Source organism: Anolis sagrei, chromosome 4 (assembly GCF_037176765.1).
Source record: "Anolis sagrei isolate rAnoSag1 chromosome 4, rAnoSag1.mat, whole genome shotgun sequence".
Taxonomy (NCBI): Eukaryota; Metazoa; Chordata; class Lepidosauria; order Squamata; family Dactyloidae; genus Anolis; species Anolis sagrei.
This window is the reverse complement of record NC_090024.1, coordinates 148570084-148587750: the sequence shown is the minus strand read 5'-3', so window position 1 is coordinate 148587750 and position 17667 is coordinate 148570084. Positions and strand designations below refer to the sequence as shown.

At 41.8% G+C, this 17667-nt stretch overlaps 1 protein-coding gene across 2 annotated transcripts in view; it reads left to right on the top strand.

Moving 5' to 3' along the window:
* The first annotated feature begins 14317 nt into the window (after positions 1 to 14317).
* Positions 14318 to 17667, top strand: part of DPYD (dihydropyrimidine dehydrogenase) — a 594355-nt gene continuing 591005 nt past the window's right edge. The window contains exon 1 of one of the 2 annotated variants that reach the window (XM_060773945.2): positions 14318 to 14433. In XM_060773945.2, coding sequence (XP_060629928.2) covers positions 14395 to 14433 — 39 coding nt within the window. In that variant the 5' untranslated portion in view covers positions 14318 to 14394. The remainder of the gene's footprint in view (positions 14434 to 17667) is intronic. The other variant, XM_060773944.2, reaches the window with a different exon arrangement.

Here is a 17667-nt window from a genome sequence, read left to right as displayed (position 1 = left end):
CCAAGCAACACATCCTCAGGCTGAACTAACTGAAGCTCATACATCAAAATTGTACAGGTGTATGCCTCAGTGACCTCCCTCAGAATCTACCTTTAATGTGTAGTCCAAGTCAGAGTGGAGCCAACTTATTTTCTCCAGAAAACATTTTGCAAATTCATCACAGTCAGATTTCTGGAGTCTAATCCTTATTACTCTGTAGTGTAAAATACCCCCCTCATTACTCAAAACAACTGTAGTGAATAAGAGATTGTGTTGATGCAATTGAGGCAAAAAAAAACAAAAAAAAAACAGCTTCTTCATTTCCCTCACTACTTTGGACTCTAAATATATTTTCAGTCAAATTTGCCCCAAGTATTTCTCCTCTGTCACTCTGGCCATCTCCCTAAATATTTCACTGTCTCAATCTCCTTAAAGAACCAAGGAGACCAAGGTTTGCCCTAAGAAAAAGACGCTTAGAGATGTTTGTCTCATCTTTCAATTTTAAAGGTTTTAACCTTTAAAGCCCTAAACGGTTCTGGCCTAGACCACCTGTCCGAATGCATCTCCTGTTACAAACCATCATGAAGTTTAAGATCTTCAGGAGAGGCCCTGTTCTTGATCCCACTACCATCGCAAACACAGTTTGTGGGAACGAGAGACAGGGCCTTCTCGGCAGTGGCCCCTCGTCTGTGGAACTCTATCCGCAGGGACATCAGGCTCGCCACCTCCCTCCTGTCCTTTAGAAGAAAATTGAAGACTTGTCTTTGGGACCAGGCATTCAATTAGTGGACAGCAGCAACTGAAAAGAAGACTTAGGATACTGCAACACTGAACTAACCCAGACTTGGATTTGGTTTTAACTGGCGTGTTTAATCTATTGTTTTAATGGATTGTTTTTAATATTTTAATGTATTTGTTGACTATTTATATGATGATAGCATCGTACGGTGCTTGTGTGAGGCCACCCCGAGTCCCCCTCGGGGGGAGAAGGATGGGGTAAAAGTGTATGAAATAAATAAATAAATAAATACAGATCATCAGGCCTGGAATTTACCAGAGTATTCAGGAGTCCCAATGCTGCAGAGTCTTGGCATATTTAAATCCTGTTACCTAATGATCCAGTCATTATTAGCAGGTCAATTTGACCTGCCCTATTCCCAAAGAATATGTATGTAGGGCCAGATATTTAACTACCTCCACCATTTCTTGCAGTGAGAAGCTGGGCAGCAAGAGGGATTGTACATTGCCCTGTTACCAAATATATGTCCTTGAAACTTAGTTTTCAACTTTTAACCACTGAACAATACCAACAGAAAGGTTCCCCTTCAACTAATGCAGGTTTTAAGTATCCCAAATATGTAAGTTAGATTTTGTGTGTGTGTCAGGAGTGACTCGAGTAACTGCAAGCCACTTCTGGTGTGAAAGAATTGGCCATCTGCAAGGATATTGCCCAGGGGACACCTGGATGTTTTGATATTTTACCATTCTTGTGGTAAAAGAGCTGGAGCTGACGGAGGGAGCTCATCCGTGCTGGCCCTGGAATCGAACCTGTCACTTGTTGGTCTTCAGTCCTGCTGACACAAGGGTTTAACCCATTGTGCCACCAGGGGCTTCTTGTAGGTTAGATGTAGAGGTGTTCTTGCACATGCAAATTATCTGCACTACAGGACTTATGGGATACATTAGGCAACTAGCATCCATGCTCTGAGTCACTTCTTTCCATCTGGTTCCACCTTCAGCCATTGTTTTGAAATCCTGTTGATGAACATGGTACTTTGTATAATATAAACACATTATATCTCCCAAACTTAAAGTCTGTCTTTTCCTGCCCTGGACATGTGACTGCAGCCTTAAAGGTGTAATATATTACAAGTAAAATTAGAGGTTGGAAATGTTCCACCTTTTAGGATACAGCTTTGAGATCATTCTAGCTAACAAGGCCAATGAATAGATTCCTGTATCCGTTTTTGTGCACGTCCCAAAACCAGGCAGGTAGCTGGATAGCCTTTTTTGGTCTTCACCTGAAGAATACAGCTACATCTGGTGACAATGGGGAAATTACAAAGTTCTCTTTCTGTTCCTGGGACCCTTTCCTTTCTTCCCTTAAAGGGAGCCTGGATTTCAGCAATGGGGTTAAGAAAGCAATCTTTCTGGCCCATTATGGGGGGGGGGGGGGGGGGGGCTTCCCAAGCTCCTCTTCCCATTATGTTAGGCATTGCTTGTCCTTATATCCTTCATTAGGACCTGGATTAAAAGCATCAGAGTGAAGATACCACTCTTTCTGCAATCCTTTCCCTTCTGTCTGTAGAGCGGATTGAATTTAATGCTTCTTCAAAGCTATTTCTTTTTACTCTAGAGGAGAGAGGTGCTGCAGGTGCACACTCTCTCTCCCTGAATTCAGCTTTCCAAGGCACACATCTTTCCACTTCCCAGGGAAGAAAGAGCAATAGATCTGGAGCTAGCCTACCCTGGGCTTCCTTTAAAAAGCCCTCTCTTTTCTATTGATTTACACTGCAGGCCCTGCTTGGAGTGGTGCCTCCCCCCCATGCCTTTTTTGCTTTGGGTTTAATGCTTCCTTAAACCTGTTCCTACTTTCTACTCTAGAGGAGAGGTAATGGTAGTCGTTTTCTGAGAATGAAGCTTTTCTTTTTGTTTGCTGGGATTACTATTATTACTATTAATAATAATTATCCTTTAGAAGTATTTTCTGAAGGAGAGGAGGGGAGGAGAAAAAGAAGCTAAAAGGGTGATTCTCCAAGCCCTCAAATGCATGTGCATCCCACCTACCTGTCCCGCAAGTTCCCAACTCCCAGTCAGTCCCACTAAAGAAAAGGAATCAAGAAAATCAAGAAAAATCAAAAAGATTTGAGACAGAAGCCAAGCCAAAAATATAAGGATACAACTGTGATGACAAATAGCAGAGGAGCAGCAGTGATCGAGTGCCTCATGGTCCTGTTACGGATAAAAAATGTGATGGCTGAGTCCTTGCTGTTACAGTCATCTGACCAAGCTGAAGAAGCCAGATTGGCCAAAAGAAAACAGCTAAAATGGATCTGTGCACAATCCTACTAAATAAATACCAGATCCCATCTGCTTTTGGAAGCTAAATTTGGTTAGTTCCGGTTAGTACTTGAAAGGGAGACTGCCAAGAATTCCCAGCTGCTATTGGCAATATTCCAGAGAAGGAACTGGCACACCCACCTCTGAGCATTTCTTGCCTTTAAAAAAAACACCTGCGAAATTCGTTGGTTCACCATAAGTTGACTTGAAGGCACACACATGGAGTAAACCAAAACATTAGAAAGCATTTGGGATGTGAAGTTTTTGCCAATGCTTCCCCAATTGCTGGAATAAATGAGAAGGCTGACTGAACTGTTGTTCATTAGAACTTTGGAATACATTTGGACACTTATCAGTTTCACAAAGTGGTTGCTGAGCATGATTCACTTAGGCAAGGAGCTGTCGAGAAAGAAAGCTACACTGTTGTAATAATAAGGAGCTCTTTCCTCCTCTTCAGGCTGCTCCAGCAAGGGAGGAAGTCATGATGATTGCATTTAAAAGCCACCCACAGCACTGTGCTTTTGAGTAGCAGCACCTAATGGATCTAAGGTAGGCTCCTTTTATTTTAATTTTAAAACATCACTCTCTCAGGTACACAGCACAAAAACTCTGAGCTTTTAACAGCAGAGTAGGCAGAAATTCAGCTGGTGCAATGCTCCCAATTTCCTATATAAATATGGCAGCATTAAGCATAATAGAGAAAAAATATCCAAGTGAAATCATGGAACTAAATAAGACATATTGCGGCAGATGGGAATCAAAGGTCGATCTAGTTGACCTATGAATAGTTCAAATGAGAGGCAGCAGATTTTTGGGGGGAGGGGGGATAATCAGAGAACAAGAAATTATCATTGAATTTTTTGTGATATATTTTTACTGCTCCATTTTGAGAGAGAGGCATCTTTCTGCCTCTATATAAAAATAACCTTCCCAGCTTCCATCCAGAGTATATTAACTTAGATGAAGTAAGGTCAACATTTCCATTCCTCTTTTCCTCTGCCATGCTCACAAAGAGTTGATTGGCAGCATGTGGTGTGTCTGTATGTCCCAACCTTAACGAATTGTGGTTAGTGTAACTATATAGATCATTGAAAGAAGTCATATATAAACTGTGTTTAATGGTCCTGAATTTTTTAAAAATAGCTTTCATTAAAATTAACCATGTTTCCCTGCTTAGATGCATCTGCAAGCCATGGTTAATTTGCTCCAGCATTCTGTTCCAATGGGGACCAGTGAGATACTCAGAGTGAAGCTGAGATTTATCCCAAATACTGAAGGAGTTATCTAGGTAGATTGAACCTACTTGAGAAGGATCTAGTACCATGGGTTGTTCCTCTAAAACAGTGTTTCTCAACCTTCCTAACGCCGCAACCCCTTAACACAGTTCCTCATGTTGTGGTGACCCCCAGCCATAAAATTATTTTCACTGCTACTTCACAACTGTAATTTTGCTAGTTATGAATCGTAATGCAACTATCTCTGTGCCTAAATCACTACCTAATTGAAATAAATAATATTGAAGATATTAAGAAACTGTGAAGTGATGAACATATTTAATATAAACAGCAAGACACAACCTTCATTTACAAGTTGGCCACTGTGCATCTAATACCAAAATTCAGATAACAGTGATTTGTGCAACCCTGTAAATAATACTAATGAGATATCACATCAAGCTAGACAGGTTACCTTGGCCAACTATATAAAAGAATTTAAAAATATTGATGCCCTGCGCACCAATATCGATCTGCAGAACTTTTACAAAGGCCACAGTGGAATGAGCAAGAATATATTTCCTCAAAGAAAGGCTAAGCAGAACACAAATGAACATTACACTAGATGGAGACAGCAAGAAAAAGAAAATGGATAGAAGAAAATGTTAATTAACAATCTATTTTGACAAAGCATCAGACTCAATCAAATGCCCACAAATGTAAAAAATAAAAAAATCTGCTTGAATATTTCAGTTTCATGTTGCAATGCATTTTTTTAATTTTGGCAACTTTTTAGTAGAAATAAGAAATATTGATCATATCCAAGTAAACAATAAGATGACAAACTATTTTAAATTAAGTTTTGGCATAATAATAAAACTGGAAGTGAAATAGCATAGACCAGGTAGTGATCGGTTCATGACAAAGGGACTGTAGACAGTTCCTCCACAATACCGTCACCATCATCCCGCTCCGAACAGACCAGGTCTAAAGTGTGTCCAACACTATGGGTGGGGCCAGAAACCACTGGGACAGACCCATGGCTGCCACAGTGGCCATGAAGTACTGAGTTTCTCCCAACAGGGAGGTATCAGTGTGGATGCTGAAGTCCCTCAGCACAACTAGCCATTGAGACTCCAACATGAAGCCAGAGACTACTCCATTTAGCTCAGGCAGAGGGAGCGTTGAGCAGTAGGGTAGATGGTACACCAGCAGAATCCCTGTTTTGCCTCGTCCACCCATGCTTAGGTAGACACACTCAAATGTGGTCAACTGTGGGATGGGACACATGGCCAGGTGGATGGAATATTGATAAGACTACTGCGACTTCTCATCCCTACCCCCATGTCTTGCCTGATGCACAGGAAAACATGGTGGTCAAGGTTGGGGGATGATTATAACCCCTCCCTCATCCAATCAGGTCTCTGTAATGCATGCCAGATTGGCATGTTCATCCAAGATCAAGTCTTGGATGACCATTGTTTTTCCATTCACCAACCTGACTTTATACAGCAGGACTTTCAGCCCTGGGGAGGGCGGGGGGGGGGGGGGACTCACATCTTTGTTACCCAGACTATTTATGGATAGGGGTGGACCAGGGGCCATGAGAGTTCTCTCGCGTCTTCTAGATCATCCCCTCCTCTTACATGTCCTAGAACTCTGGAGCCCCGGGATGGGAATTCCCTCACCCCTTGGAAACCTCTCCCGCCCTACATTATTTCTCACAATTCCTGTAATCTTGTCTGGCTTCTGGCAATGTTACATTATTATATTTCACAATCCCACAAGTTAACATAGGACATACACAAATCTAGACACACATAGATTATTTAGATCTAATCAATTTATCTCCCTAACTGGCTGTCACTCTGTTTCTGAGTGCCCTAACTCTCCTTCAGCCAACCCTATATAACTTTTTATAGAGGAGTTTCAAGGTTGTCCTCTCCCCCCCCCCCCCCCATAATCCTCCCTCTACAGCATTCCATGATTGTTTAACTATAACCAACCTGGTCCAGATTCTCACTGAATACCATCCAACTAGGTCTATGAAGTAATTACTTACTTGTGATTAATTTCTTTCCCCACCAGACTCCAAGGAAGCCCTGAGGATTCTGGACTGTGCCTGGCTGCTGTGATGAACTGGATGAGGAAGAACAAGCTGAGGATCAATCCTGACAAGACAGAGGCCCTCCAGGTCAGTCGCTCGTCTGATCGGGGAATTGGGTGGCAACCTGTGCTGGACGGGGTTGCATTCCCCCTGAAGTCACAGGTCCGCAGTTTGGTGGTTCTCCTGGACTCAGCACTGACACTTGAAGCACAGGTGTCGGCGGTGGGCGGGAGAACCTTTGCACAATTAAAACTCGTGTGCCAACTGCGACCATACCTCGTGAAGTCTGACTTGACAATGGTGGTCTATGCCTTAGTTACCTCTAAACTGGACTATTGCAATACTTTCTATGTGGGGCTACCCTTGAAGAAGGCCAACTTGTCCAATGGTCGGCAGCCAGATTAATAGCTGGGGCCTTTTACAGGGAGCAGTCACCCCCCCCCCTCCCCATTTAAAGAGCTCCATTGGCTTCTGTTCATCTTCTGGTTCCAATTCAAGGTTCAGGTTCTTACCTATAAAGCCCTAAATGGTTTGGGACCCGCCAACTTTCATGACCGTATCTCTCTTCATGAACCAGCCCGAACTCTTCAATCTTTGGGCAAGGCTCTCCTCTCGCCCTTGCCAGTCTCTCAAACTCACCTTGTAGATACAAGGGAGAGAGCCTTCTCCTCTCGACTCTGGAACTCATTGCCTGGAGAGATTAGGAAAGCCCCTACTTTGCTTTAAACTGGATTATATGAGTCTCCACTGCCAGATAATCTGGGATAATCAGATAATTTGGAATCATATCCTGGGATATAAGGGGCAGTGTGGAAGGGGCATATGTTATGATTGTAGCTTAACAAATGACATATTCACTCTCCAGAGTAAATACTTGTTTATTTGTCCATATGTATCTCCCTCTGTGACCTACCTCGGAGTTTACGATTGTTGGGGGAGGCCCTGTTCTCGATACCGTCACCCTTGCAAGTGTGATTGGTGGGGACAAGAGACAGGGCCTTCTTGGTGGTGCCCCCTGTCTTTGGAATGCACTTCTTAGTGAAATCAGGGTAATTCCTTCTCTCCTATCCTTCAAGAAGAAACTCGAGGCTTGGCTTGGGGACCAATACTTCAGGCAGCTGGCTGAGCAACAACTGTAATGACTCGTGAGAATTGTCAATTAAGAGGCCTTGGACTGGAACTCTGGACTACAATTTGGATTTGCGGACTCAGACTTGGTTGTGTTAATATTCCAGGGCAATTTTAATTGCTTTTTAATGTATTTTTATTTCTGTTGGCCTGTTTATGTTAATTGTTGCACTTTAACTGTTTCTTTGTCAGCATCCAATGACTGCCAATTGTAAGCCGTCCTGAGTCCCCCATCGAGGGTAGAGAAGGATGGAATACAAATGCTCTAAATAAATAAATAATTTTGGTTTTAAAAAAAATCCTGGGAAGGATAACTATCACAAGAAATCTGTAGACTTTGGGCACATCTATACTTCACTTCCCAACATTTATTATTTACTATACTTGTATACCGCCCCTCTCAGCCTGGAGGCAACTCGAGGCGGTTTACATGGCCAAACGACACATAAAGCTGATTTAGGTTAACATGAGTAAAGGCCACTTAATGGTTGCACTGCCATCCCATATTGCTGGGATTGGTGCCCAGAGATGCATAATGGCACTCACTGTCACCCTCTTGTATTCTTCAAAGCAGTGGCCTCCAGACACAACTTGGCTGCTGGCCATCACTCATCATTTGGAGTGACGTTGATAAAGGTGACTGTTCAATGGGTTTGGCATGCTGTATAGTCAGGACTACTTGCTGCTTTCACAGTGGTGGTAAGGACTCCCTCCTGCCTCTGCAACAACCTGGGAACTAAAGACCATCCTGGGACAGATCCAGAATTTGAAACTCTGGATCAGCCCTGGAATACAGTGCCTGTGTAGAACCACCATCAGTCTATTAATGTTTGTGCCCTCAACAACATTCTCCCAATTTTGTTTCTAAATTGATCTATATCCCTTTGCATATTGACTATCACAAAGTTCTACTGATGGCTTGTATTACAGGCCAAGACACTGTAGCATTCAGAAGTATCTACCAAAAAGGAACTGTTTAGTTTGCTCATGAGAAATGGCAAGTTGCTTTCAAAATGGTAACTACAGCAATTTATCATTTGCAAAGTTGCTTGGGAGGGTAATTGTAATGAATTCCTTTGAAACAGTAACTTTATGAGCTTTGCACAGAATGAATGGATATACTATTTGAAAAGATTTTCTCACCGTTTACACATCTGATAGTGAAACTCTCAGGGAGAACAGATTATGAATCTGAGAGACTGACAAATGCTGGGAGAGCAATTCCGCAGAAATCTTTACAATGGAAATGAATGCACTCACTCTGATTTGAGATGCAAAACAGATGAAGACAGGAAATGGTTGCACACACCAAGACTTTTAATGGCAATTGGAAAATGGTTTTCATATTAACTTTGTGCCCTGAGCACTGCTTGCTGTTGTAAATATGATTGCAATCCCCCCAAAAGATGTCATTATCATTCAGCCAGCTCTCACAATATCCCAGATGCTTGTGGGGTTTTTTTCCCAGATAATGTTGGAAGGCAGAGGAAATACACCAGACTAACAGAATACTTCCTTCAATAATGTACTTTGAGGTTTTTAACATATGGAGAGATGAGAGAAAAGGTAAATAAAGAGACATTGCATTATCCTAGATTGTTAAACTCATAAATATACACATACATGACAGAAATTTCAACTCCACACCAATAATATGGGATTGTGGTTTGCATGTTAAAATAGTAAGATGCATTAATAACCAGTGTTGTTTAGGGATTACAGTAACACAGTTCCATTTCCATTAAAGTTTAAACTTTCTTGAAATTTTGAAGCTTGGGATAAAGATATTTACCTATTTTAAGTGGATATTATGTAAAAATTGAAGAATTTAAAATATTCAAACCACAAGGAGAGGTGGGTAAGAAATAATAATAATAATAATAATAATAATAATAATAATAATACACTACAAACCAGAGCTGACAGCTTGCACAACAAAGCATTGCATGGGCAGTTCCTTGACAAAACAGAAGAAAAAGTTGACAGGGAGAAGACCTAGTTATGGCTCAGGAATGGAACCCTGAAGAAGGAGACAGAAGGCCTGATTCTTGCAGCCCAGGAGCAAGCCATCAGAACCAATGCAATTAAGGCCAGGATTGAAAAATCAGTGGATGACCCAAAATGCAGACTGTGCAAGGAAGCTGATGAAACCATTGGCCATATCCTCAGGTGCTGCAAGAAAATTGCACAGACGGACTACAAAAAGAGGCACAACTATGTGCCCCAAATGATTCACTGGAACTTATATCACAAGTACCACCTGCTAGTGGTGGGATCATAAACCTGCAAAGGTAGTGGGAAATGAACACACAAAAATACTGTGGGACTTTCGAATCCAGACTGACAAAGTTTTGGAACACAACACACCAGACATCATGATTGTGGAAAAGAAAAAAGTCTGGATTATTGATGTCGCCATACCAGGTGACAGTCGCATTGAGGAAAAACAACAGGAAAAACTCAGCCGCTATCAAGACCTCAAAATCGAACTGCAAAGACTCTAGTATAAACCAGTACAAGTGGTCCCAGTGGTAATCGGCACACTGGGTGCTGTGCCAAAACATCTCAGCCAGCATTTGGAAACAATAAACATTGACAAAATCACAGTCTGTCAACTGCAAAAGGCTACCTTACTTGGATCTGTGCGCATCATTAAAAAATACACCACACAGTACTAAACACTTGAGAAGTGTTCAACTTGTGATTTTGTGATATGAAATCAAGCATATATATCTCATTTGCTGTGTCATACTGTGTTTTGTGTCAGTAAAATAACAGCAACATTGAAAAAGGAAATGGAGGGCCTGATTCTTGCAGCCCAAGAACAAGCAATTAGAACAAATGCCATCAAAGTCATAACTGAAAAGTCCACAACAGATTCCAAGTGTAGACTCTGCAAGGAAGCAGATGAAACGATGGATCACATACTCAGTTGCTGCAAGAAGATCACACAGATGGACTATAAGCAGAGGCATAATGCTGTTGCTCAGATGATCCAAGGGAACTTGTACCACAAATACCATCTGCCTGCAACAAAGAACTGGGAAGATCGCAAGCCTGAAAAAGTTACAGAAAATGAACACATAAAACTACTCTGGGACTTCCAAATTTAGACTGACAAAGTTTTGGAGCACAATACTCTTGATCCTATGAGCATGGAAAAAAAACAAAGTATGGATCATCGATGTTGCAATCCCAGGTGGCGGCAGAATTAACAAGAAGCTGCTGGAAAAGCTTATACAATATGAGGATTTAAAGATTGAACTACTAAGAATGGCACAAGCCAGGAAAAATGATCCCAGTGGTCCCAAGCTGACATTTATCCACCTTTCTTCCCAAGAGATTTGTACGGTTTTTCAGAGGCAACGCTGATGGAATCGTTCCAGGAGTTGAGTATGACGTCCACATTTCACAGGTGTATAGCACGGTTGGGAGGACAATAGCTTTATAAACAAGCACCTTGGTTTCCCTACGGATGTCCATAGGGAGATACATCAGAGTCCTAGACACTTGGAAAGTGTCCAATGTGTGATCAAATACAAAAACCAGCATAATGATCTTGTTTGCCGTGTACTAATCTTGTTGTTATTATTATTTTAGTCCCCTCTATGGATCTAAGTCCCTTTGTTTTCAGGAAGATAAACTATATTATCTGTCAAATGGTTTGCTTGTAACATTGCCATTTTGAGCATATAGGTTGAGCATCCCTAATCCAGAATCCCAATATCCAAAATACTCCTCAATCCAAAATTGTCCACAAGTGGTTGAAATGGCGACATCATGGTAGTCCCTTGCCTGCATCCTATTGTGTAGTCCCAAATACAGCAGGCCCATTGAATCAATTGTTGGATTATAAGTCAACATATCTTTAAATCCCATTGATCCAATGGGGCATTTTTAGTTGCTACTAAGATTAGGTTTGAGCTAGAATGGAAAACAGAGTGATGAGTTAGTGGTGCATGAATGGAAGAGCAACTTAGGATCCACACTGGTGAATGTGTGAGGCAGACATTAGACATGCAATGTAATGAACAGTCTTAAAATTGATTTAGAGTGGCCTAGTCTTAATAATGATCATAGGTTTTTGATTGTTTATTTTATTTGATTAAGCATATTTATGATTTTGTGAATTAATTAATTAATTAAACAAATAAGTCATCAGAATTATCATGAGTAAGGTGACAAGGCTGGGAAAGACAAAAGCAGTAGAGAGAGAAAAAGGTAAACGACATGGCAATGGTTTGGCTCAAACAATAAAGCCATTGCCCTTGAGTTTGCCTGGCTCTTGATAACATGGCCTTTCAGAGGTCTCTCATTTATAGGGTCACTATAAGTCAAAGCTGACTTGGAGGCACATAACACCAGCCACGTCTTAATAAACCTTACTTGGCATTAAAACTCACCGTATGACCCTCTCTCATTTTAAACCACATTACTCATTGGCTGTGAAGGCTACTTGGAGAAAAACCCTATGTGTCATTTCCCGAGTTCCTTGGAAGAAGGATGGGACTTAATTAAGACAACACTGTATAACACGATTTTTGTTCCTGGGTTATAAACATCATTTCCTAATTGGTTTTATCATTAAAAACATGGAAAAAGTTTATTAAACTGCAAAAACTTTGTTTTTGCGGGACATCCTGCAGCACATTTTGCTATAGTTTTTCAGTGAATATCTCATATGTATAGTATATGTCTATATAATTGTAATTTTTTCTCAAATAAAGATAAAAAACAAATTTAAAAAATGACTGATAAAATGCAGGTCTATGTGTGAATCATATATATCTATATCTATGGCTGGATGGCTCTTTATCAGGGGGGCTTTGATTATGTTTTGGACTGGATGACTTTAAGGCAGTATTTCTCAACCTGGGGGTCGGGACTCTGGAAGGGTTGCGAGGAGGTGTCAGAAAGGTTGCCAAAGACCACCAGGAAACATAGTATTTTCTGTTGGTCATAGGCGTTTTGTGTGGGATGTTTGGCCCAATTCTGTTGTTGGTGGGGTTTAGAATGCTCTTTGATTGTAGGTGAACTGTAAATCCCAGTAACTACACCTCCCAAATGTCAAGGTCTATTTTCCCCAAACTCCATCTGTGTTCGTATTTGGGCATATTGAGTATCTGTACCAAATCTGGTCTAGATCCTTCATTGTTTGAGTGCACAGTGCTCTCTGGATGTAGGTGAACTACAGCTCCAAAACTCAAGAACAATGCCCACCAAACCCTTCTAGTGTTTTCTACCGGTCATGGCAGTCCTGTGTGCCAAGTTTGGTTCAATTCCATCGTTGGTGGAGTTCAGAATGCTCTTTAACTGTAAGTTTACCATAAATCCCAGCAACTACAACTCCAAAAATGACAAAATCAATTTTTTGAGTTAGTAGGTGTCTTGTGGCCAAATTTGGTGGCAATTTGTCCAGCGGTTTTTGAGTTATGATGTCACTCAAAATGAACAGAGCATTTATATATAGATAGATAGATTTTAAAATAATTATGTGCATGTAACAAAGAATGTGTACATTGCACCATAGAAAGCCAAGGTGCCACTATTTCAGCCACCCATGTGGCTATTTTCTGATTTCGGGGTATTTTGATAGGCCTGGCAAGGGATGCTCAACCTGTAATTACATTGATGGCTTGTTATTTAGCTTCTTCCTTCTTACTGTGTTTTTACTCCCTCATTGGGCCCTTCCACACAGCCATATAAACCAGAATATCAAGGCAGAAAATCCCACAACATCTGCTTTGAACTGGGTTATCTGAGGCCTCTTTCACACAACTGAATAAAATCCCACATTTTCAGTGTGGACTCAGATAACCTAGTTCAAAGCAGATATTGTGGGATTTTCTGCCTTGATATTTTGGGTTGACTATCTGGAAGGGCCCTGGGTCCACACTGCCATATATTCCAATTCAAACTAGATAATGTGGGATTTTATTCAGCTGTGTGGAAGGGGCCATAGGGTGCCTCTACCTACATAGTGGAATTAATGCAGTTTGACACTACTCGAACTTCCGTGTCTTAAGGCTACGGAATCCTGGGAGTTGTGGTTTTACAAGGCCTTTTCTTTCAAAGAGTGCTGATGCCCAGGTAAACTACAACTCCCAGTCTTGAGTCATGGCAGTGTAAAGCACTGTGAAACCTTACACATTGAGAAATTTCCCTATTGGTAAGCAGTCTCTTGTATCCTATGGAGTTTGATGCAGAGCAATAGAATCCCATGGAAAGAAATTGTTTTAAACTGGATCACTGTCTCTTGTATCTTATAGGCTTTGATGCAGAACAATAGGATCCCATGGAAAGCTATGGTTTTAACCTAGTGCACTGTCTCTTGTGGGTTTTTATCCCATGGAAAGAAGTGCTGACAATATAAGAGGGGCGATTCTCTACTCTTAAAGGGACAGTCACCCATGCATTCCCCTCTCAATGTGATGAGACTACAACTCCCAAGATTCAGCTTTGTGGATGCAGTATTGTTACTTGGATATTTTGCCGGTTGCTTGAGAGTCCCTGTTGCTTGAACTCCGGTTAACTGAGAGTCTACTTGATTTTTGTGCCCTCCCATCCACCTGTCTGTTGAATGCAAAGGTGGGTTATAAATTGAGAAAGGATCACAACGACGTGTTTGGGGGGAGGCATTCCTGCAATGCGCTCGAAGTCAGCGAAAGGCACTCTGCACATGCTCAGAGGCATGGCGGGTTTTCCCCTTCGAAAGGTGCGTCGCCAGCCCTGGAAGTAACACCCCCGCCTCACCGGAGCTGAGAGCCTTCCTCCAGATCTGATGCCAAGGTCCATCCAAGCCCTCCTCCTCCCCTTCCCTCCATAGCCTCCGCCCACTATGGGGGCGTTGCTGTTCCGCTCTCGTCCCCTTCCGTCCGCACAAGCCGAAGAGGTAGCTGATCCGCCATGGATAGTCTCCTTAGCCGGGATCCCGTGGATATTGAGGTACCCATTCGCCCAAGCGGGTTCCAGGGGGGCAGACACGCCTGGAGGTGGAGGCTGGCCAGCCAGCCAGAAGCAACTCTGGCCCAAGCTTTTGGGAAGCTTGTTTCTTCCTGGTTGCAACTCTGCTTTGGAGCAGTTGTGGGGGATCCAAAAGGGTGCCTCTGAGGGCGTGCAAAGTGCCTCCCTCTCCAGTCTCCTAGGCTTCCTTGTGTGTCCCCAAGTGTGTGGCTCAATGCCAACCCAAGTGCTTCTGAGGCCCCTTCAACACTACCATATAAAATCCAGATTTTATATGGAATATATGGCACTGTGGACTCAGATAACCCAATTTAAATGGGATATACGGCTGTTTGGATGGGCCCTCAGGTACCTTCTATGATGACATATAATCCAGATTATCAAACCAGGTAATCCAGATTATCTGCTTTGAACTGGATTATATGAGTCTACACTCAGATAATGTGGGATTCCCTGCCTTGATATTCTGGGATATAGGGCTGTGTGGAAGGACCCATTAGTCCACACTACCATATAATCCAGCTCAATGTGGATTTATACACCTGTGTGGAAGAGGCCATATAACCCAGAATATCAAGGCAGAAAATCCCACAATATCTGCTTTGAACTGCATTAATCTGAGTCCACAGATAATGTGGGATTTTCTGCCTTGATATTCTGGGATATAGGGCGGTGTGGAAGGGCCCTGAGGCTGCATCTACACTGCCTTATATCCCAGAATCTGATCCTGGATTATCTGCTTTGAACTGGATTATATGAGGATGGAACTACACTGGCATATAATCCTGATTATAAAGCAGATAATGCATATTATCTGTTTTGAACTGGATTATCTCAGACTACACTGGTGTATAATCCAGTTCAAATCAGATAATCTGGATTATCTGATTTGATAATCTGGATTATATGTCATCATAGAAGGCACCTGAGGGCCCTTCCAAACAACCGTATATCCCAAAATATCAAGGCAGAAAATCCCACAATATCTGCTTTGAATTGCATTATCTGAGTCCACACTCAGATAATGTGGGATTTTCTGCCTTGATATTCTGGGATATAGAGCTATGTGGAAGGGCCCTGAGGCTGCATCTACACTGCCCTATATCCCAGAATATGATCCTGGATTATCTGCTTTGAGCTGGATTATATGAGGATGGAAATACACTGGCATATAATCCATATTATCAAAGCAGATAATCCACATTATCTGCTTTGAACTGGATTATCAGAGACTACACTGCTGTATAATCCAGTTCAAAGCAGATAATCTGGATTTATCGTGCAGTATAGAAGGGGCCTGAAGCCCCTTGCACACAGCTATATAACCCAGAATATAAAGGCAAAGAATCCCACAATATCTGCTTTGAACTGGGTTATCTGAGTCCACATTCATATAATGTGGTATTTCCTGCCTTGATTTCTGGGATATAGTACTGTGTAGAAGGGCCCATTAGTCCACACTACCATATAATCCGTGGATTTTACACCTGTGTGAAAGGGGTCATATAATCCAGAATATCAAGGCAAAAAATACCTCAATATCTGCTTTGAACTGGGTTATCTGAGTCCACACTGCCATATATTCAAGTTCAAAGCTCACGATGTGGACTTTTTTCAGTTGTATGGAAGGAGGCTGTGTCTATATTGCTAAATAATCTGGGATAAAAAATGATCTGGCATATAGGGCAGTGTAGACCTGGTCCGAATGCAGTTTGATACTACTATTTGCCTTGGCCGAATGCCATGAAGTCCTGGAAGTTACAGACCCCTTCTACACAGCTGTAGAAAATCCAGATTATCTGATCTCTTCTTAGGCTGGATCTACACTGACATATAATCCGGATTATCTACTTTGAACTGGAATATGATTCTCAGTCTACAGTGCCCTTGACTGTTGTCATTCTGCAGCTCTGGGCCCTTCCACGCAACCATATAACCTGGAATATCAAGGCAGATAATCCACAATACCTGCTTTGAACTGGATTATCTGAGTCCAGACTACCATATAACCCACTTCAAAGCAGATAATGTAGATTTTATACAGCTGCCGTGGAAGGGACCTCTGAATAAGGCCTTTACTTCCAAAAATTGGTTCAGTTGAGGGCTGAGCACGAGGTATTCCTTTGAGATGATTGTGATATGGAAAGTTCTTTATGGGGTTTTTCCAAGATCCCTTCCACACAGCTGAATAAAATCCCATATTATCTGTTTTGAATGGGAAGCAGATAATGTGGGATTTTATTCAGCTGTGGACTCAGATAACCCAGTTCAAAGCAGTTATTGTGGGATTTTCTGCCTTGATATTCTGAGTGATATGGCTGTGTGGAAGGGCCCTTAGTTAATACTGCTAGATGTTTTGAGGAAGCTTCCACACAGCCCTATATTCCAGAATATCAAGGTAGAAAATCCCACAATATTTGGTTTGAACTGGGTTATCTGAGTCCACACTCCATTAATGTGGGATTTTCAGCCTTCATATTCTGGGATATAGGATGCGTGGAAGGGCCCTCTATTGCCAAATAAAATTCAGATTACTTGCTTTGAACTGGATTATATGGCAGTGTAGACTCCACCAAGTTGGATTAATTTAATGAGCCACTTTATTTGTGGAAGCAACAGGATCCCAGAGAAACATGCCCAGCTCTTTAAGCTGCTCCTCATAGGGCTTGTTCTCCAGACCCTTGATCATTTTAGTTGCCCTCCTCTGGACACATTCCAGCTTATCCTGTTCCACCTTTAAGGAACTGCAGGGGGTTGCAGCTGGAAACAGATAAACTGGAAAGACGTTCTTCCTGCTGACTACTTTCAGAGTGAACTGAACTCTGCTATATGATACTTTGGATTGGGCCCAGTGAACTTTGCAGTTCAAAACTTGGAAGCCATTACAAAAAGCCTTTGATTCTCAATATAAAATTCTTTCACTAAATCAGCCTTATGGAAATACAGTCAGCCCTCCACATTAATCGGAGCAGGGGCAAAGCACCTACATGAAAGTGAAAAACGGTGAATAAAGAAATAGCTATTTTTTTAAAAAAATCTGAGAAAACACAGCTCCAGAAATGTTTACCATAGATCCTTTAGCATGACTCTATGGTCAATATGCCAAAGAAGCTTGCTATTCAATAGATAGTCCTAGAGAGGTGTTCTCTAGAAATTACTAAATCCTCCATTGTGACAGTTGTTTAATTGTGTGGTAAGGTGAAGGTAAAGGTTTTT